This window comes from Cyclospora cayetanensis, unplaced genomic scaffold, assembly GCF_002999335.1.
Source record: "Cyclospora cayetanensis isolate NF1_C8 unplaced genomic scaffold, CcayRef3 CcayRef3_contig_3, whole genome shotgun sequence".
NCBI lineage: Eukaryota > Apicomplexa > Conoidasida > Eucoccidiorida > Eimeriidae > Cyclospora > Cyclospora cayetanensis.
The window spans coordinates 351,761-377,643 of record NW_020312258.1 but is presented as its reverse complement, the minus strand read 5'-3'; the positions used below and the strand labels follow the sequence as shown (position 1 = coordinate 377,643).

The following is a 25,883-nucleotide window of genomic DNA, read 5'->3' as shown; positions in this document are numbered from 1 at the left end:
TCTCTCCACTGGCCTTATCTAGTGTACTGCAAGCCGCAGCGACAGGCGGGGATTCAGTTATCCAGGCTGCACTTCGGCAGTTTCTGCAAGGTCAGTCATGTGGGATCAATACTTGCCTAGGCAGTGATTGATTGGCTTGGTTGTTCGTAAACGCAGCTTCTTTTGTCATAGGGTTAGTGAGAACTCGAAACTCTATGGAAGAGCTCTGCATGCCCGTCCGAATTATTATCTTTATGTGTGTACAGACGCATAGTCCTAGTGTTTAGATCGCGCAACAATGTGCATCCTTGCTGGCCCTCTCCTACTCGTATTCGGGGCCGAGGGGGCAAGCAGAAGGGTGTATTCTTTGCAGGGGGTACTTGATTTCTTTCACATGCTTTTTGCATAGCGCTCGTGGGGGCTAGGAGGCACCCCTCACGGATAATGTAAGCGCAGCCGTGCACTAGAGGCCTTCCTGAGTCAGTCGGTAAATCTGAGAGCTGAAAGGCTGAGCGTGTCTTGAGGCGGGCTTCTAAGTCACCCGAAATCGGTTGACTCTGGAAGCCTGAAGACACGAGTTGGCTCGCTCTCTTCAGTCGCCTGGACCCCAAGGAACTAAGAGAGTGGCCTCTACGGGATGCCCATACTGCCCTCTGGCTTCTCCTTGGGATCCCAAGGATAGGCGTAAAAGCCTAAATTGACGGTCTTATTGGAAGGTTTCATATTCTGACAATACGCAAAAAAAATTGTGACGGCGGAGCTTTTTACATACCACAGCTGGCTTTGGCAGACCATACCCACGAGCAGCAGCACTAAGGCGCAGTCCTCGGCGGTGCGATTCCAAACGAAAGCCGCAATGAGAGGACTGCGGCAAGCGAGAGCATCCCGTTCCCACCAATCCACTTGCTGACTTGAGTGATAGGATGTGTATGTATGTATGTATGTATGTGCCTGTGTGTGTATGTGTGTGTGTCCACTTTGGGTATAGGCGCGTTTAAAAATGCAACATTTTTGGCTGTGCAGCAGATGCCGAGTTGCAGCACTGCTTGTACGTGTGTGGACAATGCGTTGATAATGAGGTGGGGAAGGGGCAGAGGGGCAGCTTCAGAGCAACGAATCTAATGAAAGGCATGGGCGCATGCGAAGAAGCCTCAGAAAGGTGCTAGCACTTTCATTCTCTCTCCATTGCGTGCCTGGCGGACGGCGCTGTTTGTGGGGGCAAGGGGGGAGGAGGATCGGGAAAAAGAATGTTCGGAGGAAGCAGTGTTGTGCGTGAAATGTATATCGCGTGTGAACGGATATTTCGTATATCGGGTGCCGGTGCTGGTTAGTAGTGTCCGGTCATGGATGAATCACTTTCTTCCTTTAGAAAGGTCCCCCAGCACCAAGCGTGTGGCAAGGATTTACTGCTGCCAGGGTTTGCAAAGATTTTCTCGCCGTTAGAGCGTAGCGGCTTTATTTTGAGGAACTACATTTAGGAGGAATTTGTTTTATGTCTTCTACATAGACGACTAGGTCTGTGGTAAGCACAAGCAGCACGTGGGGTACAGGCGGCGAGCGACGAGGAATTTCGTTTTACGGGCTGGACGCTTTCACTAAGCTGTTGCGAGAGCACCATTGGCGAGTTGCTAAATCAAACAAACACACCAAACAAAGGGTGAAAATATCGGCTGGGCAGAGGAAAAAATGTAAAAGAGGCAAACAAAGAACACGGATGGGGGCGGGCGGGCGAAAAGGCAAAGGTGAAGAGACACCGACATAACTTGACAGAAACGAAACGAGAGACGCAAACAAAGCATCAGTATATGCATATATATATACACACACACAAATAGGCAAGGCAGTTCACATATAGGCAAGGAGGCACGCACATGTAGAATTTTTTGGCCAAATGCAGAAAGAATGATGCACGAAGACAATGCAGGAAGGAAAGAGGGAAACGAAGCGGGATACAAGGAGCAAAGGTTAGACTACCATTTCCGTGTTCCCCGCCACGTTTACAAAAGAGCTGCACATATTTATTCCTCAATATGTGCAGCTCTTTCCTTCCGCCGAATCATCCCCTTTGCTGTCAAATTGCTGTGAGACGTTTTTTCCTGCATCTTTACCTCTGCCATCTTGTTGAGAACGCCGTCAGGGCCTCGTAGTGCAGACGTCATGGCGATCGCCTCCCCAATGCGCTACGGCAAGCAGAATTCAAAAAAGCAAATACACACAGAGGCACCTAGACGCATGTATGCTTTTTCACACGGCTGCATGCTCCTCCCGCATGCATCACCATTCTGCAAGCAAGCTATGATGGCTTTGTTGCTCGCTTCCATGTGTGTTTGTGAGTTTTTCCCTTGACAATCGGGCTTGCTAGGTGGCACGCTCGCTAGTTGCTGGACTGCTCCTCTAGACGCTGCCTGCCGTGGCAACGTCCAGCCAGGCTCCACATCCTACGCCTCAGCTGAAACGTGTGCTTTTCAACATTTCGGCGAGGTTGATGGGTGACGGCCTAACATCTATGGGGGATGGCAGGAATCGTGGTTTGACTTTGTGGCGTTCGGTAATGCTGTTAGCCGAATTCCTTGAACTTTAAATGCAGTACACCGTCATGAAATTTTGTTGAAATCTTGAGAGCAATTACCTGTGCTAGCTCTTCGCCTTTGCGGTGCTCCTCTGCGGCCTTTTTGACCTCCGTTAGCGAATACTCCCAGTTCGCGAAGCCCTCGATTTGAAGCCGACCCTAAAAGCAGCCTCGCCAAAAGTGTTTCAAGCCATGCATGCGCAGTAACAGCAACCGCTAGGGCACCCCCTGTCCTCTAAACCCTCGCCATGCACGTGCGTGCACCGTGGATGCCATGCACATGCATGCACGTGTATACCCAGATGTTTTTCATGAAACGCGCATCCGTAGGCAGACGCCCAGCCCCTCCATCCAAGGGTTTCTCTTTGTAAGTCTCAATATTTCAATAGCAGTGTGCACAGGAGAGTATACACTGGTCGCAAAGAGCAGCGCGATATGCACGCTGTTGGTGTGCAGCTGTCTGCGTGGGAGAGTTTTTTGATCGCCACACAAGGCCCCTAGGTGCGAGGCAAGCAAGCCGTTTTTACCATCCTAACACAGTACACTGGACTCTCAGATGAAACTTTTTCCCCAGAAGGGCCTTTTTGCCTTTTCTGCACTAAACTTGAAAGGATGCAATGTGGAGTAAGTGGATCAACAACAGAAGCCACCACCAAGAGCGTGGCGTTACCACGCCACCCCGCACGCTGTCGGATTACGAATATCTCGAATTTTCATGCATGCAGTCAGCTTTCTTGGGCAGGGTAAGCCTCCAATGTGGAATGCGCGCACCTCTTCATTCGCAGTTTTCGGCTCTTTGCATTCGCAGACCGCATCGTTCATGGTATTGTCAGGGATGACAAGGAGGTGTCTGTACACCCAAAAACTGTTCGTTTCTACAATGCCCATCCCGCACAACTGGCTGTCTCGGAAGTTGATCCGCTGCTCTCCCGATGCGCCGCCTTTAGCCCGCGGATAACTCGTGGACGCGCACAAGGCATTCTTGACAGACACGAAATGTGCCTTGCAAGGTCGATCATTGCTGTGGTTGTTCAAATAGGGGCTGAAATGCAAGCATCAGACCAGACAGCAGCACACGGGGGAGGCCCTATGAATTCTATTACAGCCCGTGCAGGCAGCTGCACAGCTTAGGCCTAAGCCTTCAGGAGAGCCTTACAGTTGCTCGCGCCAGTGGGAAACTGCTGTCTCCGGTACACAGCAAGTCATTCCCTCCGAGGCGCAGATGACGGAGGGTCTCCCCGCGCCAGGGGGAGGCGGCAAGTTTCTCTTGTTTCCCACGAAGAGAGGGGCCCTAAGGCCGAAGTATTGAACTCCTCGACTGCGAAAAAATCCAGACTGCTGCAGCTGCTGACCAACTAGCAGCATCTCTTGCAGCGGCACCGCGCTCATGACGGTCTCCCCCGTTTTGAGCAGGGAATGCGCCGCCATCAACATCGCTGCTGCAGTCCCTACCACATTGTCTCCCGGGGGAAACTGCTGAGTCAGAACCTGCTGCTGTTGCTGCTGCTGCTGAGGCAGAAACTGCTGCTGCTGTTGCGGAGAGGCTGGGAGTCTCTCTCCCAGAGATTCCTGCTGCTGAGGCACCTCCTGTATTGGGTAATACTTGGAATATTGCATCACTTGGCTTTCCGAAGGGGCGTAGTGCTGAGAACTTTCGGTGCTTGCTACGCCAGCCAAACGGCTGGGTAGTATTGCGGCAGGAAGAGCAGGGGTGTTTGGGTTGTGAGTGAAGTATCCGATGGGGGATGTTGCACTTGTCGCCGAAGGATTCTTCCCGGAGAGATCCATGCTGGCGTACAGCTGAGAGGAGGGGAAGGGAGAAGATGCGGCCTGTTGCTGCGTCTCGTCAAGGATAGAGGTTGCAAAGGTGTTCTCAGGAAGTATAGAGTCTATCAACGATGACTGCTGCGGATGCTGCCCAAAGGCGAGCGACTGATCACTGAAAAGCAGCTCTTGAGGGGAGTTGAATGCTGCTGCTTCTCCCATAGAAATTTGCGCTTCCTGCTGGTAGGGCTGCTGCGGGGGGCGGCCCCCTCGGTGTACGTACAGCTTCTGCAGATGCCCAATTGGCTGCTGATTGTCTGGGGCTTGCAGCTGCTGCATCCCCTGCGCGGGCTGCTTGTACGGCTGCAGTTCACTTTGCTGCTCCTCTCGACTTCGCGGCTGAGGTAGCTGCTGGTGTTCATACAGCAGCTGCTGCCGACTTGTAAGATCGGCCTCCTGCTGCTGCTGCTCCTGCTGCTGCTGTAGAGACGCTGTCGTTCCCTGACCTTCAATCGTTTCCCTTCGCAACGCCTCTGCCACTACTGCGCGGGGATCGAGCAATGATGCTGGAGATTCTGCTGTCAGCATGAGGGTTGCTGCAGCGCCGGTGACTTCTGTGGATGCACTTGCGTCTGTCTGCGCTGTTTCTGTTGAGCGCTTGCCAGGTTTCCAAGGGCGTGATGAATCCGCCTCTAAGATCCCTGCTGGCACATTTGGAGGCGTTGACGCGGAAGGCAGTAGGGGACTCACCTCGGGGAGGCTTCCTGGCAGCAGGGGGAAAAGATTTAGAGCACTTAAAGTTGCCTCTAAGGGGGACGAAGGGAGCCACATGCCATGGGCAGTTGCATTCACAGCCGCGGCAGTTCCTTCAGGATTGGACGAAGGGCCTCCCGAGAGACGTGCCGGTGTCTGCGTTTGCTGAGGAAGTGCTCCTGAAGCAGAAGGCAGCAGCTCCAAAGACAAGGGATCTTGAGCGGTTTGCGGAGATGATGTCTGGTGAAAGGCAGAGGCTGTTCCTTCAGTAGACAGCTGAGACGAGGACAGGGGATACTGCGGAGAGACTTCTCGAGGCATCGGCGAGAAGTTTGGCGGAAATGAGGGTGAGGCGTAGAGTCTCGAGAGCTGCGGAGGGCTTGGAGAGGGAGCCGCTGAAGCCTTCGACGAGCTCTCGTCGGAGTCATCTTGGGAGAAAGGCTGTCTCCCAGAAGGCGAGGGTGGAGCCTCAAAGGCTTGCCCTACGGCTCCTTGTCTGCCTCTTGCAAAGGCCTCCTCGAGTTTCGTGGGCGGCTGAGACTGACGGGCGGCTTCGTAGAGCAGCAGCTGCGTCTCTGCTGCCGCGGACGGAGACACGAGGACCCCCAAGGCTGCTTCCGCGAGATCTTGGGAGCTTGTCAGTATGTCTGCTGCCGGCGACTCCGGTGCATTTCCGCCGACCGACGCAGCTGCGTCAGTCGACGGGGGAATTGGGCAGTTTGACACGGTCGAAAGAAATCCAGCGGCCTTCTCTGTAGCCTGCAGAGCACTGAATCTGTAGCAAAGGCCAGTGGAGGCATTGTAGGAAATATAGCGGCACGGCTGCGGAACCACGCGCATCTTTTCGACGGCTCCGTCATCGCCCCCTGCGGCAGCAGCTGCTGCTGCAGCGGCCAGCTGCTGCGACGCTCGGCAAGCCGCCTGACATGCGCTTACAGTGCTCCTTCTGTCCATGGCGGAAGGCAGGCCTGACACCTTAACGCCCTGTATCAGACAGGAGGGAGCGCTCACCAGGCCTGCAAGCAGCTGCTGCATCTCGGAGCCGACAGAAATCAAGCGCGCGACGCCTGAAGAAGGTCGCTCGGCGTTGTCTGTTTCTACTATGGAAGCCGCAGAAACGCCCCCAGAGACACTTCCCATGCCAGATTGGTGGGACCTCCGACTGTCTGCGCTCCCCCTTCTCAACGCCATGCGAAGCTTTGCGCGATCTCTCAGAGAAGAGAGAGGCTTTTGGAGATCACGCAAAGGGGGATCGGCGTCGGCAAGCCTACGAGGGTGTGGCCTCAAGGAAGCACCTGCACTCCCAAACAACCCAGCTGCCCGTGGCGGATTTTCTGGTTGCTGCTGTTGCGTTTGTTGCTGTTCATTTTGTTGCTCTTCTTTTTTTTTTTCTTCTTTTTGTTGCTGTTGTTCTTGTTGCTGTTGTTGCAGTCGGAGTTCCTTGGCGGTGCGCTCAAATGCGTCGAGAGCTTCCACCCAGGAATCATTCGGGTGTGTCATTCTGTAATATATCAATTCGTTGGCCATACGGTTGGCTTGTTCGGAAGTGATATAGGTTGCCTCCACCGCTGCATGCAGCGCCTGCATGATATCCTGGGCAGAGAGTACAGCTGGGGTGATAATGGTGGCGTTCCCTCTCTCCAAGAGGCGCTGCAAATCATTTAGATCTGGGATCAAATTGTTCGAGAAGAGTTGAGGGACTGAAGAGGAAGCAAGGCTCCCCATATTTGACAAAAAAGGTGTAGGGGGGAGGGCTCCTGCAATGTAGGTGGTTGCTGAGGGCTGCCAAATGCGTAGAAAAGGGGTAACTGAGGGCATCTCGAGCAGTTTTTCGGTAGCCGTTGTTACGGCTGCTACAGCTGTTGTTGCTGCTGCTGCTGCTGGCAGGGCCGTGTATACTTCGAGATCATTGCCTAGGAAGACAGCCGGAGGGTAGGCGGCGGAATCCGCTTGAGTTTGATCGGAATAATAGGTGATCGCGCTAGAGAGAGGAAGCCTGTAGATGTGCTGGGCTCGCAAAGCAGGTGCCTGCACACCCAGGTGGCGCGGAACGGCCTGAGTCGACTCCAAGGGGTGCTCTTTTCCAAAAGAGGCAGGGGGGCTGGCCTCGGTGGAGGGAAAGTCTTTCTGGGCAGTCAGTGAAGACTGAGAAAGAGGGCCAAAGGCCTTTTCTGAAAGCTCAGCGTGAACGCCCTGCGGATAAAGGAGCGCTAAGACGCAGGGGAGTGAAAGGACAAGCGACAGCGCCATGAAGACAACGGTCGTAGGTGGTACACCCACACCGACAGGATCTGGAGTTTGGAGTCAAGAAATGGGATTGTGCTTCATATGTTGACACAATATGGGGCCGAACGAACCCGGATATTTGGCGTAATGATGTGGGTGGGGTTTTTGCCCCTAGAAACGACCACAGCCGAAGTTGTGCTGCCGTGTCTGCGAGGCCCTGCAGGTTCACGGTATCCAAAAGTGGCAAAAAAGCATGCTTGGCTTCGAATAATGAAGGAAATAATAAAAACACGCGATTATGCCGAGGAAGAAAGCACGGGGTGGCAGGGCACAATGGTCTGGGGGCGGTCACTTCTCGTCAAGGTAGGGGTACGCGCGACATTCCCTCGCGAAGCTCAATATTTTCTTGATAAACGCCACTTGAATAACCTTTATTAATGTTTCCCATTCAGCGCTCTACCTGAAGTCATTTCGACTGGTACCACACAAAGGTGTTTTTCTCGTGCAAGTGGGCGCTAGGAAGTGACCTCCTGAGGCAAACTTGCTTCAGCAGAGCTCTTTGAAACTGAACTTGAGCACCATCGACTTCCTTAATGTTGTGGCCGAAGTATATATATAACTGTAGCTCATAAATTTTTTGTCTAGCACCGGTCAAACAGGTTCTGGCGGATTCCCGAAACTGTGTTCCCACCGCTCGACACCATAAGGGTATATATTTTTAGCAGTATTTCCCAGGCACACACGCATAGCGTCGTCTAGGAATGCTCAAAAGAGGCTTAGAAAAATTACACTGAGGCTCTACTGGTCTGTTTTTGATGAGGCAGCATAAGCAAGCCTGAAGGCGTATCAAATTCAGCGCTGCGCAGAGCAGGTTTCAGCATTGCACACACCGACAGGAGAAATGGCAAGAGCAAACCCACGCTTCTGGGACGATTCTGTCTGAGCTTGCGTCACACTTCACCAGCACGCAGTTGCATAGAGACAGCTTTACAAACAGGCGCCAACCGTTACTGAATACGAGAAGACAATAATGGCTTTGCAAAGAACCTTATCAGGAACAAGCAGTACAGTGCAAGCAACAAGTTGGGTATGATTAAAGTGGCACGACCGCAGTGAAAAATTTATTTGTTGAGCGTACCGTTTGCCATGCAATTCGAGTAATCTAGATTCTTCATAGGCGTCTGTGTAAAATGTTCTGCATGTGTGATTTTAAAGGCGTAAAAATACCATGTGGTTAGGTAGCTCACGAAGGATCTTAGTGCCACTTAGTTGGTTCTGTGCCTCCTGACAAGGTTTCACGTGCGTAGCATTGGTTGTAGCAAGCCACCGATGGCTTCGGATCACGTTTCTGTACAAGCAGTTGCCTGGCACTGAATACCTGTACGATATTTTCTGCCATATGACATTGCATGAAGAAGCACGCTCGGCGTTTGGTGGATGTTGCAGCCACGATTGGCAAGGGACTTTTCATATAAGACAGTATGCATTGTATGAAAACCCATCCGTAGGTACAGATAGGGGTCTGAAGGCATGCATGATCCTTGAATCATTAGTAATTCTTCAAGCCATGAAATGAGCCGGGACCATTTCCAATATTTGGCTTATCGTATGTTTCTGAGGGTCACAGCTTCCCAGTGCAGCTTTGTTTTATTTGACCAGTATGGATTTGTGCGGCTGAGCATTGCCAAGCATGTCTCGCAGGTTTTAGGGCTAAAAAAAAGTTTCTAATCGCTCTAGAAAAGTGGGAGGCTGAAGCGGAAAAGGTAAACGCTCTCCTGGCTGCGCTTCATAAGGTTGATGTAGGGAGACAATTTTCTCCAGCCTCAATACAACTTATTAGAAAACTGTCAAGGATTATGAAAAAGAGCCTTCATTTTCCCCTGATGTGGCTCCTACAAAATTCTGACGTAAATTGGTAGGGGCAGCTAGGCGCGCACAGCTGCACCCTGTAAGCACTTGACGCATTCACACCCAGTTGTACATAGCATCTGGCGCACACACAACTTTGACTCCCGCTGTATTCAGATAACAAAACTCCGTAGTAACCGAGATGCACGAACAGCCAAACCAAATTATCGTTATACAACTAGCTTTTGACTAAATACCAGTGGTGTACTAGAAAATGCCGAAGAGTGCCCTGGCGCGTCAAGCTCCTGCTAGAGCTGGGCAGTGGTCACTAGCAGCCTCACAAATACTGAATATTGGTCCGAAATTGGATATGCTGTTACTGTGAGCTTTGCATGCTGGTTACTAAGGCGGTCCTGGGAGGGTAGATGTGGATGTTTGCCAAGCCGAGGTGTCGGAGAAGTCTGAAGTGCGTTTGGATACGTAACACATTTTTAAGAGGGCGTGAAGGCTGATCACTGCCGTAAATTGCCCTAATCCACACATTTTGGGAGTGAGGAGAATATGAGTCACGCTCGAGGAGGGAATGGCTGCCACTACTGAAACGGCTTTCTACGAGACTGAAGCAGGCGCAAGGTGTGTAGCAGCACTTTGTGTCCAGAGTCGGGCAGAAGCTAGCAGGGGAAGTCAGCCATGAAGGAGGTGCGTAGGCACATATATATGGACGGGTAGCAAGGAGCTTGCGTACCGCGTGAGTGCTCATGTTGCAGTTCCCTGATGTAGCTACAGACGCCCCCGCAAAGAGCGACCCAATTTCGAACTCCTGATGCAAAGTTATGCAGCATCGGTAACCGTATAAAAAGAGGTTTCCCGGGGGTGCAGACTCTGCAACATCCATAGTCCCCTATATACAAAGGAGCAGCCACCCACAGCGGCCGCAAAAGGGCAGCTGCTGCTGCAGGTTCTCGTAGTGCAGTACACTTGTGCGTTGAAAGCGCACATGTGAAGCCGCGGCAGCCTCCTCCACAGAGGGAGGGGGCTGGCTCGTGTTCACGCTTTGTGGTCGAGCTACAGGCGGTCGTCATGATAGAGGAACTGCGTGTCTCGGGAGCCTGCAGGAGTGGTAGCGTCTGAGTGCAGCCGACCCAGACAGGCAACACACACGGACGCACTGACGAACTGACTGCAACACGGCAGTGCGTGGGAGCGTCGAAAACACGCAACGCATGCGGAGGGGAACGACCAGAGTTCAGAAGAAACAGAGGGCCCAAAAGAGGAGCAAAAACAAAGGTCCGGAAAAGGCGGCGAGTGAAACGAGAGGAAACTCGCACTGGGGTGTACATGCACGTAGAAACATACACAGAAGGGAGGGAGGGGGCCGGAAAAGACTGTAGTTAGGGGAGGGGTGTGTGTGCTGACGGACGAAGAAGGTCATCCTGAGGGGCCTTCTTGGTAGACGCGGAGAGGAGCATCGAAAGGACAGCAAGCGCAAGCTTCAAGACGGAAAGGCTGGGGTGCCAGTCAGAGCCCAAGAGATTCAGACAGATGTCTCCGTTGCTGTAGACGTGAGGATGGACAGGAACTGCAACGGCAGTGCAATCGCGGCAGACAGACAAACAGGAAGGCAAGCGTCAGGAACCCCACGCAGCAGCCAAGTGCACAAAACACATAGGCACAAAGCGCAAGGCGGCGATGAGGGGGAGCTGCACAGGGGGCGCTAAAATAACACACGACAGACGAGGGAGGTGTTTCCTTACAGAAAACGAGATGGACGGACAGAGAGAGTGATAAAGAATGCACCACGCCCTGCTAGGCCCAGGAGGAGGCGCTGGTACAAAAGTTCAAATGGGGAGTGGTAGATGCAGCAACGAGAAGTACATGGGGAAATCCGCCTTACTTGGCTTTATGAAGAAGACCGAAGGAGGTCTGAGGGGATAGTCAACAGGCAAGGAGAGGCGTAGCCGCAAAGTATCGCCGTGATACAAACTGTCTCGGGGGGGATGCAACAAGACGATCCACTCCCGAATGTTCGTAGGGTGGACATACACCGAAATCTGCGGCCGCAGCCCATCAGCCAGTTGCTGCTTTAGCAACTGCTGCAGCTGGGCCAATTCCTACGGCAGCAACAATAATCCGCATGCATCATTTCCAAACAAGCACTTTGCTGGTGCAAACAGGGAGACACAGCGTACCAGAGTAGCCCGCAAACAGCCACGAAGATGCAATTCAGCTTCAAGACGCGCGCTCCACCATTTTCCCCCCCATTTACCCCCGCAAAACGCCTCACAAAAATCTGTCTGTATCTAGATCGCTCTGTATCTACCGCTGTGCAGCTACATACGAATGTAGTGGCAAACGGGCAAGAAGAAGACTCCATAACAACGCGAGGTGCAGCAGCTGACAGGGGAAGATATACAGACACAGACGCATGTATACACACAGGCATGCGCTCGCATGGACGAAATTACCCTCCAATGCGAATCGAATGACGTAAGCGGATATAACAAGACCCGAAAAAGATGATCGAAGCCGATCCGGTGTTGAAGCTCGGCACAAAAACGATGAGACACCGCAAATTCAAAACACAGGGCGTACCGTTTGCACTCTGAAATCCGCATGTCCTGCAGGAACTCTTCGTCTGAGGTGTTTCTCTACCGATGCCAAGCTCTCTCTTAGCGAATCTTGCAGTGCTTTACGCTCCAGTGCCTCGGCTGCCGCATCCTCTTCATCAGGCTGCTCCTGCATATACACCTGCTGCTGCGCTTCCGGACGCAGTGGCTCGTCATGGACTTTGGGATGCCCCTCTTTACTGCTCAGGTGTTTTTGCTGTTCCTGCTCTGAATTCTGTTGCTCCTGTATTGAATTCTGTTGTTTCTGCTCTGAATTCAGTTGCTCCTGTATTGAATTCTGTTGTTTCTGCTCTGAATTCAGTTGCTCCTGTATTGAATTATGTTGCTCGTGTATTGAATTCTGTTGCTCCTGCTCTGTATGGCCACCGCGAAGTGCCAGCAGCACGGGTGCAGCGGCGGGAGCCGTCGGGGAAAGGCTTTGTCGGGGTGTTGCTGCTAGAGCAGACAGAGGGGGCAGCAACGCAGCAGCAGTGGGGGAAACTGAGAGTCCGCAGTGTGAAGGGTGTAGGCAGTAGCCGCGCGCTGCACCACGGGGAGGAGCTGCCGCTGCGCCGAGCAAAAACAACAAAGGCAGAGCTGGAAAGGCCATTATGCGGCTCCTTCCTCGTTGATGCGGCCTTTCTTTTGACTTTGATAAACCCCCTGCTGGTGATCGTGCTGCTGCAGTTGCCGCCGCTCATGCGGCGGCGCTGATGGACGGCCGGCGAGGCCGCTGGAAAGTTCAGGTTTGTTGGTATGCGAGCGCCACGTGGTCATGATCCTGACGCTGCTGACGGCACAGCAGCAGCGGAAGCGAGGCGCAATACTATTGGAGGATGTTCTAAACGGGCAGGAAGACAAGCAGTACCCGCTCCAGACACCTGCTGTTGGACGCGGAGCTGCGCACAGTCGCATGCGGCAGCTGCAGCAACAGGAGCGGCTGCAGGAAGTAGGACCAGTGAAATACTGGAATACGCCGGCTGCATGCATCCGGTAGACTTTTGATTTGTAGCTTTCTTTCCGGGCTTTACAGGCCAGAACCGTTGGACCTGCTACAGTTGCAGTCGCAGCGGCGGCAGTAGCGGAATATTTGCAGCTGCAACTGCAGCGGATCGTGGGAATCTCGCGCGCTGCTGGCTCTAGGCATATATATACATATATAGCCACCACCCCAGCATCAAAAGCATCCCAAAAGACTACTTGATCATAAAGGCGTTGGAATCCTTGCTGCTGTATGAGTGGGTTGGTCAACAGCCGCATTTGTTTGCAGGAGAGCTAGTAGCGACTGCCACTGTCTTGAGTCGAGAGCTTCTGCCGATGCAAAACCACGCATTCTATCCTCCCTAGACTAAAGATCTTCTGCAAAATTCGCTGCAGAAAGGGCAGCGAGAGCAACGCTCTCTCTCGCTGCTGCCGCGCGAGCGCGCGCGGCAGGTGTTTCTGCTGCTGCGGGCAGCCAGTGGCGCTGAATGTGATGATTGGATTTTCCCCCTACGATCGACTCTATTTTATTTCCGCAGCAACGCGTGTGCAGGCAGCGCCATTCCTTCCTGCATAGCTCCTCCCCCTCCCTGTTTGCACGAGCTGCAAGAAAATAGTGAACTTGCAGAACCTGCCGAAGGCGAGAACCGCAGCCGCCTCCTGCAGCACCACCAGCAGCAGCAGCAGGAGGGGTTCCCGCCGCGATTCTTGGCTACAGGGCGAGCGAAGCGCTGCAGCGGAGAGAGATCTCAAAGATGGACCGACGCCTTCCCGCGGCTGCCGAAGCATCCGTCGTAGTGGTGGCGACTGCCGCGTCTGCGCATGTGCGCTCTTCAGGGGAAGCTGCTGCATCGCCCTCCACAGCGGCTGCAGCAGCACTCGCGGAGTCAGCAGCCGCCACGCAGCAGCTCGAAAAGTTGCATCTGACTGTGGACTCTTCAAGATCCGCAGCGCCGGCTGATGCAACTGCCGTTACTCGCAGGGAAGCCCTGCATGCAGCCGCCGCGGAAGCCACCAGAGGCTTCTCGTCAGCGGCAGTTGCCTCCGCTGCGAATGCTGCCTCGGAGGCGGAGGAGGACACGCGTGAGCAGTCTGTCGATACAGACGCTGGTGCTGCGGAGCTGGAAGCAGCGGCGCGAGCAGCAGTCAGTCTCGTTGCCGAAGAGCAAGGACGGCGTACTGCGCAGCTCAAGTCAAGCAGCACGAGTGGCAGCAGCAGTCACAGCAGCCACACTGGCACCAGCAGGACCAACAGCCGTAGCAGCAGCGGCGTGTTCAAGTGCACTCGCATGCCTGCTACTCCAGCAGGAGCAGCGCCTGCCGCAGGGTACACTTGTAGTGACGCAGAAGCAAGCAGCGCGAACAGCGGAAGCACAGGCGTTGGAGCCAGCAGCAGCAGCGGCTTGCGAAGGAGCAGCAGCAACCTTAACCGCAGCTACAGCCGCAGCAGCAGCAGCACCGTGATGCAGCTTCATGGCCTTTTGAGCAGCAGCCCTTCCCTCGCCGCATGCAGCCGTATGGCTAACAGCAGCAGCTCGAATAGCGGCAGCTCCACTGAAGGCAACAGCGGCAGCAGCACGCGCAAAGGCGGAGAAGGATCGCTGCTGCGCCTTTTCCAGTCCGAGTTTTTCGACGCACACTTCCATTTATATTACCTCTTCAACAGAAAGGAACAAGGCGTCCATCAGTATCTCGTGAACCTTCTCTACACGAAGCGAGATATCAATGAAATCAACTTCTACCTTCCACAGCTATGCCAACTCGCACTTACGAGGTGTGCTTTTTCTGCACATTTTGCATTGGCCTCGTCCCCTGCCTCTCTGTCTGCCCTCTTCTTCTTTAGGAACGTTTCTTTCGCCGCTTTTTCTCCCCCTCTTCTCCCCACTCCCGCTAGATGCTGCCTCCCCCCATCACCCTCCTCCTCCTGCGCCGTCCTCTGTTTCTGCACTTCTTTTCTTGTGGCTTCTTCACGCTCACACGTACCTCGCACCGCTGCGACACCTCCTTCCTTAACGCGAGGCTGTAGAAATCGCCTCTCGCTCCTCTCGGGAAAGGCGTGTAGGTACACCCGAAGAAGCAGAGGCGACAGAGGAGCGAGCGCAGTGTGCTTCGCACGCCTTGCGCATTCCCTGGGCAAGGCAGCTGCTGCTCTTTTGCGGTTGCCGCATGCGCTGCATGCAGATTCAACTCTTCTCCGCTGTCTCGGTTCCTGCTAGACGTGTGCAGCACGCACATCCATTTCGCTTTGAGGGCTGCCTGGCTCTTCCAAAGCTTCGTCGAAGATAAGATATCTGGTGCGGGAAGGCGGGGAGTCTGCGGCTCAGATAGGGAGAGCTTTGGGTAGAGACGGGGACAGAAGGGAGGTATTGGAGGTGTGCTGTTGGTTCGTTGGAAAGAAGAATAGATAGCGGCAGGAGAGGGGGGAGGGGGCTCTTCCTCCCTTCTGCTAATGCTGCCATAGCCGCAGACGTGATGCTACCTGCGACTAGGGCAGCTCTAGCAGCACGAGGATTTTCAACCCTCCTATGTGTGCTGCTGCTTCTCTCTGGCGCGCGCAGGTCTGGAGGAGGCGGCACAGAAGATGACACAGGAAGTCGAAATGGCTCTCGTTAACAGCAAGCCTCTTGCACATGCGGTGTATGCACACCCCAGCAGTGAGAGGAGCAGCACGGCCAGCTGCATGACCAGCAGCAGCGCCAGCAGCCTTTGCGCGGCGCTTGATCGGATGCATCGGAAGCACGAGCAGCTGATGCACAAGCACAAGCAGCATTGCCAACAACAGCAGCAAGAGCAGCAGCAGCAACAACACAAGCAACAGCAGCAGCAACACAAGCAACAGCAGCAACAACAGGCGCCGCAGCGCCACACAGATCTGTTCAAAAGGCACACCCTGCTGCATCTGTTGTGGCAGCAGCAACAGCAGCAGCAAATCACGCCGCAGCAGCTTCAAAGGCTGTCTAGGGCAGTGTGTGCTGCAGATGCTGCACCAGCAGTAAGCACATCTGAAACTCTGAAGCATCCAGATGTCGCAACGCCGGAAGAAGATGCAGCAACAACTACGGCAGGAACAACAGCGGCCCCTAAGCAGCAGCAGCATGAAGAAGAGAAAAACGCAGACCATCAGCATTCTCAAGAAGGAGAGCAGCAACAGCAGCAGCAGCAACAGCAGCTGGTGTCGCTGCCTGCAGTGCTGCCGACAACGGAGCAATACCCCCTCTTACCCCCTCGTTTGCCATCCGTGTTCAGTCACAACACAGGGCTTGTTTCTGTACCAGGTGCAAGAGTACGTGTTTTGCTTTCTGCTAGAGACTTGTTTGCACTGCTACCCCGAATGGCTGCCGATATCACACCCCAGTATGTGTGTGTCATCGAGATGCTCTCGACAGCTGCTCCTCCCATGCCTCTCTCTTGCCTTCGAGCACCTCCCTGTACTGACGGCGCAAGGCTTCCCCTGTGTGCTGGCTGCTGCTCCTGCAGGCGAAACTGCCCTCCGTGTATGCGAAGCTTGGAAATCCCCTCTCGCTCACAACGCTTTCTCCCCCCAACCTGTGCTGCGGCACTTGCAACCGTGCAAGCAGCAGCACTGGCAGCGGAAAGGGTTGCACAGACAGCTGCGTGGCCGTCGAACTGCACCAATTCGTCATGAAACAGAGGCGCTGCGATTACTTCAATGGACTCAACCACTTTGTGTCGCTTCTCATCGATGCCAGCAACATCCTGGCAGCGGAACCAGACCGAAGCATAAGGTCAGCTGCTGCTGGTGATCGGGGGTGTGCTGTTGCAATTGGCGCTGCTGTTGTTGTTGTTATTGTTGGCATTATTGTTTCTATTGGTGCTGCTTCTGCTACGCGCGGCATATGCCGATGGCGATGTTCAGAACTGTTGCTGCACGGGGCACATCCAAAGATGCGCGCATTGCTGTAGCAAAGGTGCTGCAGCACCGAAGGATGCCGTCTGCAACTCGCCCTTTTTGGCAAGTGCTGCAGCACGGTGTCTGCAAAACTTTACGCTGTCTCTGTGTACACCTGCGAAGACCTAATTGCGCATGCGCGCTCTCATGGGTGCCCCATTTTGGTGCAACTGTTTATGTATGCATGCATGCATGTGTGTGTTTATGTATGTATGTATGTATGTATGTGTGTATGTATGTATGTGTTCCTGTATTTGTATGCATGTATGTGTCTATGCATGTGTGTATGTGTTCCTGTAGTTGTATGCATGTATGTGTCTATGCATGTATGTATGTGTTCCTGTATTTGTATGTATGTATGTGTCTATGCTTGTGTGTATGTATATGTATGTTTGTATGTATGTGTATGTTTGTGTGTCTTTTTACAAGGCCATCTCTGTTGTACGGCCTGTGCGAGAATTTGAATTCCTGGCTGCTGGCAAGGCGGCTGTTTGTCGCTGCGAATGGAGGAGACTTTTCTCTAGCTGGTTTGACTGTACCGTTGGAGCAAATAGGGGCGGAGCCAATGCACAACAGCAGCAGCTATGGCATGACGCCTCGCCATTCTGCCGGTAGCGGTCACAGATTGTTGCACAGCAGCAGCTTCCCCGCTGCAGCAGCTGCCCCCCCGCCACTTCCAGCGGTGCAGCTGTTGCGCATTGAGAGTCGAGACAGCCGAACCCTCAGCTCGAAAAAGCGAGCGCCTTACCTCCTCATAATTGAAGTCTGCAATCTGGACGAGGTGCCTTCCCCACTTGTACCGTAGTTCTTGCAGAGTCATAATACTGCTACTTCCTCTTTTTGCTGTGTGCTTTTTATATTGCTGCTTCTTCCCGCCGCTCGGCTGTCAGCGACGCTGCTCGCAGGGTGTCTACCTAGACGGGCTCTCTCTGGGTGCACGTGTCGCGCTTGTGGACTCTTTTTTTCTCCTCCTCCATCAAGCTGCTCCTCATGGAGGTGTATGTGGAGGGTCTCTGTGTTTGTTGTGTATGTGGTGAGGGGCTGCTGCTGCTGCTCTTGTTGCTCTTGCGCGGCGTGATCGCTACAGGATCTGGATCAGTTTTCTGACGACCCCGAGGTCCAAAAGGAGGAAGTGAAGTCGAAGCCTCTCTTTGTGTATCAGTGCATTTTGAAGGAGCTGAAGGTGAGCGAGAGGAGGTGCCTTATATTTATCTATTCATAAGGAAGGGTTCCAGCTGAAACCCCAGTGGGGGAAGGCAGGTAGTGGGGAAAACTCGAGGTGTGGAGGGGCCGGCAGAAAAAGCGCAGACGTCCGCGCAGCGATGCACAGGCGTAGAAAAGTGAGAGCCAAAAAAGCAACGCGATGCAAATAAAAATGACGGAGATGCAGAGGCAGAAGGGCCTTGCACGAACAGCCATCAATATGGCCCCCCTTTGCGTAATGCAACTTGGGAATACAGTGTAGGAAGGTGCATGTGACACGTCGTACGGAGTGCGTTCATGTATATATATTATATATGGGTATATATAGAGAGACTTATGGGTATACTGAGCTATTTCGTTCATGATTTTTCCTTTTTTCGCTGTGCGTAGCAAAGGAAGATGCTGCCCCCGAAGGCACCGGCAGGCGAAGACCCTGTGACAGCCATCCGCCGCGTTTTGGGAATGTTGCCTCAATCACCGACACCATGTGTCGCATCTTTGGAGGCTGACACCCCCAACCGAGCAGCAAAGGCCGCTTGTTCGCCAACAGCCGAGACGCACATGCGTCTACAGCAGCCTGGGGAAGACGATACCGCACCGTGGCGACCCCAATCTCCCTCTTCTGAAACAGCATCAGCACCGAATATGGCAGCAGTGTCTGGAGGCACAGAAACTGCAGCGGCCGGAGGTGCAGCCTTGCGACTGTCAGAGAATCACTTTGTCAAACAGGAATCCCGCAGGGCCCCCGGTGGGGGCCCCCCAGCGCATACAGCCAAGTGCAACAGTCTCTGGGTAATCCCTCGACTTCCTCAACCCTCTCATCTATATATATATATACATGTATATATATACATGTATATATATCTGTATATACATGTGTATATATGCATATATATGTTTATATATATATATTTTTATATGTGTATATATCTATGATTGTCCTCTAGCTAGTTTGATCGAGTGCCTCTCCTGTAACTCCCCGTCCCGCCTCCCGCGTCTTTATCCAGTGTCTTAGCCGTCCGTCCTCTCTTTGTTTAGAGGCCTCAGCGTCCGTTAGTTTCTGACATAGAGACTTCTTTAGTGCCTCTTTGTGCGTATTGCGTCTCCGGGATCCGCTTCTCCCGAAAAACACACGCGTGTAGTGGATAGACATCGGACTTTTCGTGTGCCCTGCTCTCTTTTTCTGCCTCTTGACAAAAGCCCCCCGCGGTCTGCACTGTTTCGCCCGAGCGGCTGTGGTGTTCGCGAAGTCTCGTCCCCTCCGTTTTCTTCTCACTCCAGTAGAACAGGACGGGGGTCTGTACACCTGAACGCGCGCAGCGCAGCGCAGCGCCACCACCTCCTGCTGTGCTTGCGCCGCTGATGCAGGGGGAACTCTGGGTAGCGCGGCGTGAGCGTCTGAGGCGTAAAAGCCCTTATGGCAAGCTCCGCTCCTGGGATATCAAGTGTACGTACACCGGGTTCATTGGGTTTTTGCACTGCGGTCCTCCGCATTGCCCCACGCAGAGACCCCTCCACCGGTATAGCTGCACTCTTCGGTTGCTCTGTGTACTGGGGTCGTCTGCTGTTCTCAGCAGACACCTGAAATCGCATCTAGGGCCTTAGCCATTCCCCATGATGCGGCCTCTATACGAGGAAATCACAATGATACTACTGCATGCAGAAAATGCCTAGCATCTCGGAAGTGCTTTTTCCGTGTTTCTGTTCATGTGATCCGTCTCACTCCCCCCCTCTCAGGCATTCTGGTGAAGGGCGGTGATGACTTACGGCAGGAGCTGCTGGCGTCGCAGCTGGTGCGACAGTTCAAGGCAATCTTTGAGGAAGCCCGATTGCCTCTCTGGCTGAGACCGTACGAGATTCTCGTCACTGGATCCAACTCTGGTACGATTTTTTGGAAGGCTTATCGAGGCATTCACGGTTGCTCTGTCTTGTTTCGTTGTCTTATGGGTCTTCGTTGCTTTAAATGTACATTCGGATCAAAAATCTGCTTCCTTCTGATCATTTGCCGTCCTAGACCGCGCGTCTTTTGCCGCTGAATTCATCGTTTAGGCATCATGGAATGCATTCCAGACACCTGCTCCGTCGACCTCCTCAAAAAGAAACACGGAGTTGACTCGATCGCAACGGTCTTTGACACGCTATTTTCAGACAATCCGTTTGAGGCCAAAAAGGTTAGTGCTCGAATGTTTAAACAGCAAGCCTCCACTCATCAGCAGTCCCGAAAATCTGAGGCGGTCTGTAAAATGAACGTTCGTGCTAGTTCTGCAGACACCAACAACTAGCCATGTATATTTGCCAGAGTGGGGGAGATCCCATATACCTTGCCAAAGGCACTGAGCCATTTCTCCATTTTCACCAATAACAGAAAACAAACACGCCTACCTCCAACCAAAATGGAACATGTCGATAGGTGCTACTGCTCGACGTACTGATACTTTGGTGCCTGATGGTAATGCAAGTACCGTGCAAGGGCAGGGGTTCACTAGGCCGGAAGGGGTGGCCGCCAAGCCATCCAGATACACATTCATATACACTTGAAAGCTAATCGATACATGAGTCTGTTTGTCCTATTTGCAATTCATTTTGCCTTATGCGTGCGTTAACGGTGGGAGGGGGCCTGTATTTTGTCAAAACTCGCGTAGGCGTGAGGCAGTAGGGGCCCCTGCATCGTTCGGCCATATCGGAGATATTTCATAGCCTTTTAGTTGCGCCTCTATGTGTTTGTGTTGCAACAGAACTTCATAGAGAGTCATGCGGCTTACTCCCTGGTGTCCTACTTGCTTCAAGTAAAAGACAGGCACAACGGCAACCTCCTGTTAGATGCGGAAGGGCATGTCATTCACATTGGTGAGGCCCCTAGGAACAAAATTTCAAAACCGCTTCATTTATGGATCTGTCTTCAAGCACTCAGATTGAGACGTACAATGATTCGAGCTGACATGCACACGGTAATATATGTACATATACTTAGAGCGGGAGGTTAAAAGATCGGCAAATGGTCCTTCGTCTGTGGGTGGCATCCTTTGACATCTATGCAGACTACGGATTCTTGCTTTCCAATTCCCCTGGAAATATTAATTTCGAGACCGCACCCTTTAAGCTCACACAGGCAAGTGTTTGCTTCGCGCGCATCTGTGCCAGCACGATAGTGTTCGAAAGTGTATTTGCAGGTCTACAGTTGTACATGACACCCTGTTTGCACGATTCAACAAATACTGGCTACCTTTCTTTTGTTTCGCTGTATTCATACTTTGTAATGCACATACGCACATGCCCATGAAGCCGTCATCTGAGGAGTGTTTGGCCTTTGGACTGCAAGTTTGTTGCTTACTACGCATATATGCATATGTTGCACAGTCTGTGCTTTGTAGTCTTTGCATGCTCCTAGTCAAGGGCAACCCCGTAGCTTGTTGGTTTCACGCATATGTACTTTTATGTTTGCCAATCTCTGAAGTGTTCTCTTTGCTGCTGTAGGTTGTCTCCTTGTTGTTCAGGAGTTTTTGGACGTCATGGATGGGGAGACTTCAGATAATTACGAGTATTTCCGCACTCTGATCATTCGCGGCTTTCTTGAGGCCCGAAAGCACGCAGATAGGATCATCCTTATGGTGGAAATGATGCTTTCAGGCAAGCTTCCTTTTCATAAATTGAATCGATTGTCTGCTCTAACGCGTACGCTCCTTCACAACCATAAGCCCCAGGACATGCCTTCTTTTGCAAGAGAATTATTGCGCCATCAGTTTCATCACAATCACTATGCAGAATCATGAGTGCTTCGCCGATATGCAGCAACGAAAATGCCGTGCTTTTCGGGGGGCCCGGAGTACACCCTGAGCGCCCTCAAGGAGAGGTTTATGCTAGGGCTCGCTGAGGATGCTGTGAGCCCATTACCGAAAACTCATAAAATTATTATATATTGAGGCTTAAGACGACAACATGCTGCCAGAAGAATGCTTCATAATCTCTTGTTGAGCTGCTGCATTGCTGTGGCTTTGCTGCTTCCTCGTATTTTATGCTCTCCAGGTTCACGTTTTAGTCGCCATTCACTGCTTACGAGCTCCTACTTTGTTTTGCGTTGTTCGATTACGATGTGCTTGTTCAGTGTATCGAGAGGGTGGTGGAGTTAATTGATATCTCGGTTAACAATTTCCGCACCGTCCAGTACGACAATTTCCAGCGGATAACAAATGGAATCATGTGATGTTCATGCATTCCATTGTGTCTGCAAGCCAAAAACTGACCTTAGTATGAATTCTCTATACTCTACTTTCGGCTCGCGTTGTATGTTCACGAATAAGGTGAATAATTTGCAACTAATGCGTGACCAGCGCCGACGATCATGCGGTTTGTGTATAACTGCATGTGATCCCGTGTTCGCACTTCGAAACGGCAAAGCCCTGCACTTCAAGCTTCATGATCTACGCTCTTATTATTTCTGTTTTTTTAGATCAGATCCTGTGCTCAGAGTATCATGCATTCATTTGTCCAACGAAGTGTCTTGATTGTTGCCGCTGCCGCGACTTGCACGAGTTCTCGCCTCGCTTCTCCACTGTCCTCTTTCCATCTTCTGCTGCATCTTGTCTGGGCGCATCGTATGTAGTGCTAGCAGAACATTGGAGAATATCTCCAATGCATCTGCGTGATTATCTGCTCCTCTCCTGTACGTTGTATCAAACGAAAAAGAAGCAACTAACGCGTATTTAAGCTACTCATGCCTCTTCCTAGATGAATATATAATCAGTAATTAACTAGTCACGCTTACTTATGTCTATGCAATTCACTTTTTTCGGAATACTTAAGTAGGTTCGTAAAGCTTGGAGTGTCGAACTACATGTTTCTTGCCCACGCCCCCGTGCGCATATTTGGGCGTAGAGAGAATTTAGGGCTGCTTGACTCACCAGACACCACGTAGAGACAATTACTCGGAAGACTAAGCTTTGGTAAGAGTCGGTCGGATACGCTGATGCGTCTCAGCTAGAGTTCTTCCATATCCTACTTTCCACACCTTGTGGGTAGAGGACTTCGGCGGTCCGTCTACGCAAATGACACAAAAATCCCAATTAAGGATATTTATGGCGTCGGCGCACAGCTTTTTGCTGCTCAATAGCAATCTACCATTTACTGCCAGCAGAGCATGCATGCCGATTCAGACACACCACTTGAGGGATATGTTCTGCTCAGCGTCCGTCCACGTGCCGACTGTCAGCCCGTTCTTTCACCGGTTGCAGCAAAATAGCAAATAGGCGAAAGCAGCAATATTCGATTCTATCAAATTTGTCCTTGTTGCTGCATTTGGTGATGCTGCCGACAGGTGAGGCTGTGAGGGCCCATGGGGCTGTCGGGGGTTCCACGGTTCCACCTTGCCATATACGGTAAACAAATATTAGACAACTTTCTGTTTTTCCAACGCTAAAGCCATCAAAGGTTCTTCATTTCTTAGACATGCACCGGTCTAAACGTAACCCATTTTTTGAAAGGCCCACTGAGCCTGAAGAGGAACGATTGCTGCTTGTTTTCCCTTGGTCCTGAGTAGGCTCGCGTCTTGCAACGGGAGGGCTTTGCGTTTTTCTCTGACACTAACGACAGGCACCTTCAATCTGCCGCTGACAGGGAGGCCAAAGCCACGCATCCTTCACACTGGTCCACAGCGACTGGTAACGGCAGGAAGAACAGCAAGAGCTTAGCTAAAGTGACAGCAATATGACATTGGCAGCATCAGTAGAGCCGCCTATACGCGACCAGTCCTTCCGCCCTCCCCCAGCATGCTTTGGCCTGGGGCAGCTTACGCGGCACAATGTATTGATGCTCAAAGAGCTAAACCTCGCCACAATTCCCGTGGTATATGGAGAGGAGTACTATGACTATCTCATCGTCCACCCGACCTTCTGCAGACTTGGTAAACCGTGAGGCCCTACCGCTGGGCCCCTAAGAAGTGGAGGGCGTGTTTTCAAAGCTCTGGTGTATTGTTTTCTAAGGTTCATGCGTTTAAACTCTCTTGAAGTGGCTGCCGAATGTGACTTCTTTCGGCGTTTTCTCAGCCTACCTTGGGGATGTTATGGTGGGGGGCATCACTTGTCGCGTCGAAACCAATCCAGATGGCGTAAAGCAGCTGTACATCATGACACTCTCTGTGCTCAAGCCATACCGCCGTCACGGCATCGGTGAGCTACCACGAATCGATAGCTTGACCCTTCCTTTCAATTATCATATTTCCAGCTGCTTAGATTCACAGAATAACGCTCTGCAATGCGCCCTGCAAGGAGCTAGGAACCACGAGTCGAAAGATTGTTGTGGCAGGCACCACATGTTCGTATCTTTCTTCCCGCTATGTTTTAGGTGTTCATTGCTTTGTCCCTTTTGTACCTTCAGCAACTCAACTGCTCGGGTATATTTTGGAGCTGGCATCTTCCCGTGGTGACATTGAAGTCGCGAGCCTCCACGTGTGGGAAGCCAATACCGAAGCGAGACGTTTTTATGAGAAAAGAGGATTTAAATCTGTGAGCAGAGAAGAAAATCATTATCCAGACATGGAGCCCCCCCATGCGGTGTACATGCAGTGCCAGTTGCCCTGGGCCTTCAAGGGGGCCGTCCCTCTTGTTATGCCAGATTTCGACGCCACAAAACACAATCTGTCGCAGTTCAAGCAGCCAGACCATAAATAACATGTGAACATCAGGCGTGCCGTTATGCCTACCGAATGCATGGGGCAGGTGCTATATGCTGCTCCTCATTTTATGGCTAGACAGAAAGATGGATAAAACGAAGATGACTTTTGCATTGCTTACACAAGAATACGTGTACGGAGAATATTGAATGCAAATTCATTCTTTTTCTTTCTCTATTCAAGTCTCTTTTCAGAAGGGCGTAGGATAGAGTGTACACTGGTTTCTACAGCGAAACAAACTCTTTTTTGGCGGCACACTCAGTGTGCTGTGCTAGTCCTAATTACCGTCCTCTGCACCCTCGCATTTGAGATAGTGGCAATGCCGCAAGAGCATTGACACACCGTTGGTGGGGCACATGCATTGACGCCATGGTGAGGCTTGCGAATTAGGGGACAGTTACGCAGTTGAACCGTTCCATCGGAATCAGGCAAATACTTCCCGCCATGAACTCCTGAGGGTCGGAACTATTTGCTCCGTGCACATGGACAACATGTACAAAACGGGTGGTGACTTTCTATCATTGCGTTGCATGGCAACTCACGGTTGAGGAAAGCCTTTTGTTGCCCCTTCTGATCGCAGCAGTGAAAGCCTAATACTTTTTTAGCTAGTATAGTTTAATTTCACATTGGAGCTGAATCCCTGCTCTTGACGATGGGCATCTGGCATAGCAGCATCTGAGCTGTGCATGCTAAGGCCTTTAACAGAGCCACGCGAACCACGAAAGCCGGGTTAAATTCAATCTTATTGTCCGTTTCTTTTGCGTAACAAAACGTGTATTGACAACTTACTGCTTTATTCTTGTCCAAGCTTCAACTCACATCCATTTTAAAACGGATATTAGATAGAAGCACCAGTTATCCTGTGCCGCGACTCGTCAAGGGATCGCACCAGATGCTGTGAAGTGGTAATGGCAGAGAAGGGGGCTCTTCTTCCGTTAACGCTTTTTCCTTTTTTTCTTCTGTTTGAACAAATTTCATTTTCTTTCAGTGAAAGCTAATAAAAGTACGTAGGAGTCCGTTTTCCAAGGGGGACCGCGCCCTCGCCCGGTCTTCCAATACGTTGTGCTTCCCTTTCTTTGAATGAACCGTTCCCTGCTGCGTGAACTATGCCTGCTACAGCCTATGAAACAAAGCCGACAGCGGAAGAAGGGGACAGAGGAAGATAGATTTGGCCCTCCCTTACCATGCAATGACTGTTGGTGTTGGTTCTGATGGATGTGCACGTGACCAGTCGGTCGCGCCGTTCCACTGGATCGTTGGGGTGCAGTCTTCCGGTTAAAGCAAATTGTTGAGCACGAGTATTTTTCTGTGCTCTCTGCTTCAGCGGTTTTTTGCAAGCATCTGTGTTCTTCGCTCTCTCCTGTCAGCCGAAGTTCATCG

The 25,883-nt window shown here is 52.1% G+C and overlaps 4 protein-coding genes across 4 annotated transcripts; 1 reads left to right on the top strand and 3 right to left on the bottom strand.

Moving 5' to 3' along the window:
• Positions 1–3,214: 3,214 nt before the first annotated feature.
• LOC113147614 lies at positions 3,215–4,336 on the bottom strand. Its single transcript, XM_026338732.1, has 3 exons — positions 4,174–4,336; positions 3,705–3,996; positions 3,215–3,590 (listed from the first exon to the last, which is right to left on the bottom strand). Exons 1-3 carry the CDS (start codon positions 4,334–4,336, stop codon positions 3,215–3,217), a joined length of 831 nt encoding a protein of 276 aa, XP_026194517.1.
• Positions 4,337–4,484: 148 nt separating this feature from the next.
• Positions 4,485–7,315, bottom strand: LOC34619460. Its single transcript, XM_026338731.1, has 3 exons — positions 6,512–7,315; positions 4,819–6,406; positions 4,485–4,675 (listed from the first exon to the last, which is right to left on the bottom strand). The coding sequence occupies exons 1-3, from the start codon at positions 7,313–7,315 to the stop codon at positions 4,485–4,487; spliced, it is 2,583 nt and encodes an 860-aa protein (XP_026194516.1).
• A 4,398-nt stretch (positions 7,316–11,713) lies between these two features.
• On the bottom strand, positions 11,714–13,078 carry LOC113147612 (putative uncharacterized protein DDB_G0274435). The gene is given in 3 exon segments (XM_026338730.1): positions 11,714–12,201; positions 12,361–12,478; positions 12,974–13,078. Coding segments are annotated over 3 exon segments (711 nt in total).
• A 403-nt stretch (positions 13,079–13,481) lies between these two features.
• LOC34619462 lies at positions 13,482–24,501 on the top strand. Its single transcript, XM_026338729.1, has 17 exons — positions 13,482–13,554; positions 13,678–14,172; positions 15,285–15,439; positions 15,518–15,775; positions 16,231–16,472; positions 17,066–17,192; positions 19,208–19,286; positions 19,577–19,720; positions 19,889–20,010; positions 20,575–20,686; positions 20,878–20,948; positions 21,334–21,466; positions 21,629–21,717; positions 21,942–22,000; positions 23,536–23,735; positions 23,878–24,132; positions 24,302–24,501. Exons 1-17 carry the CDS (start codon positions 13,482–13,484, stop codon positions 24,499–24,501), a joined length of 2,814 nt encoding a protein of 937 aa, XP_026194514.1.
• Positions 24,502–25,883: the final 1,382 nt, after the last annotated feature.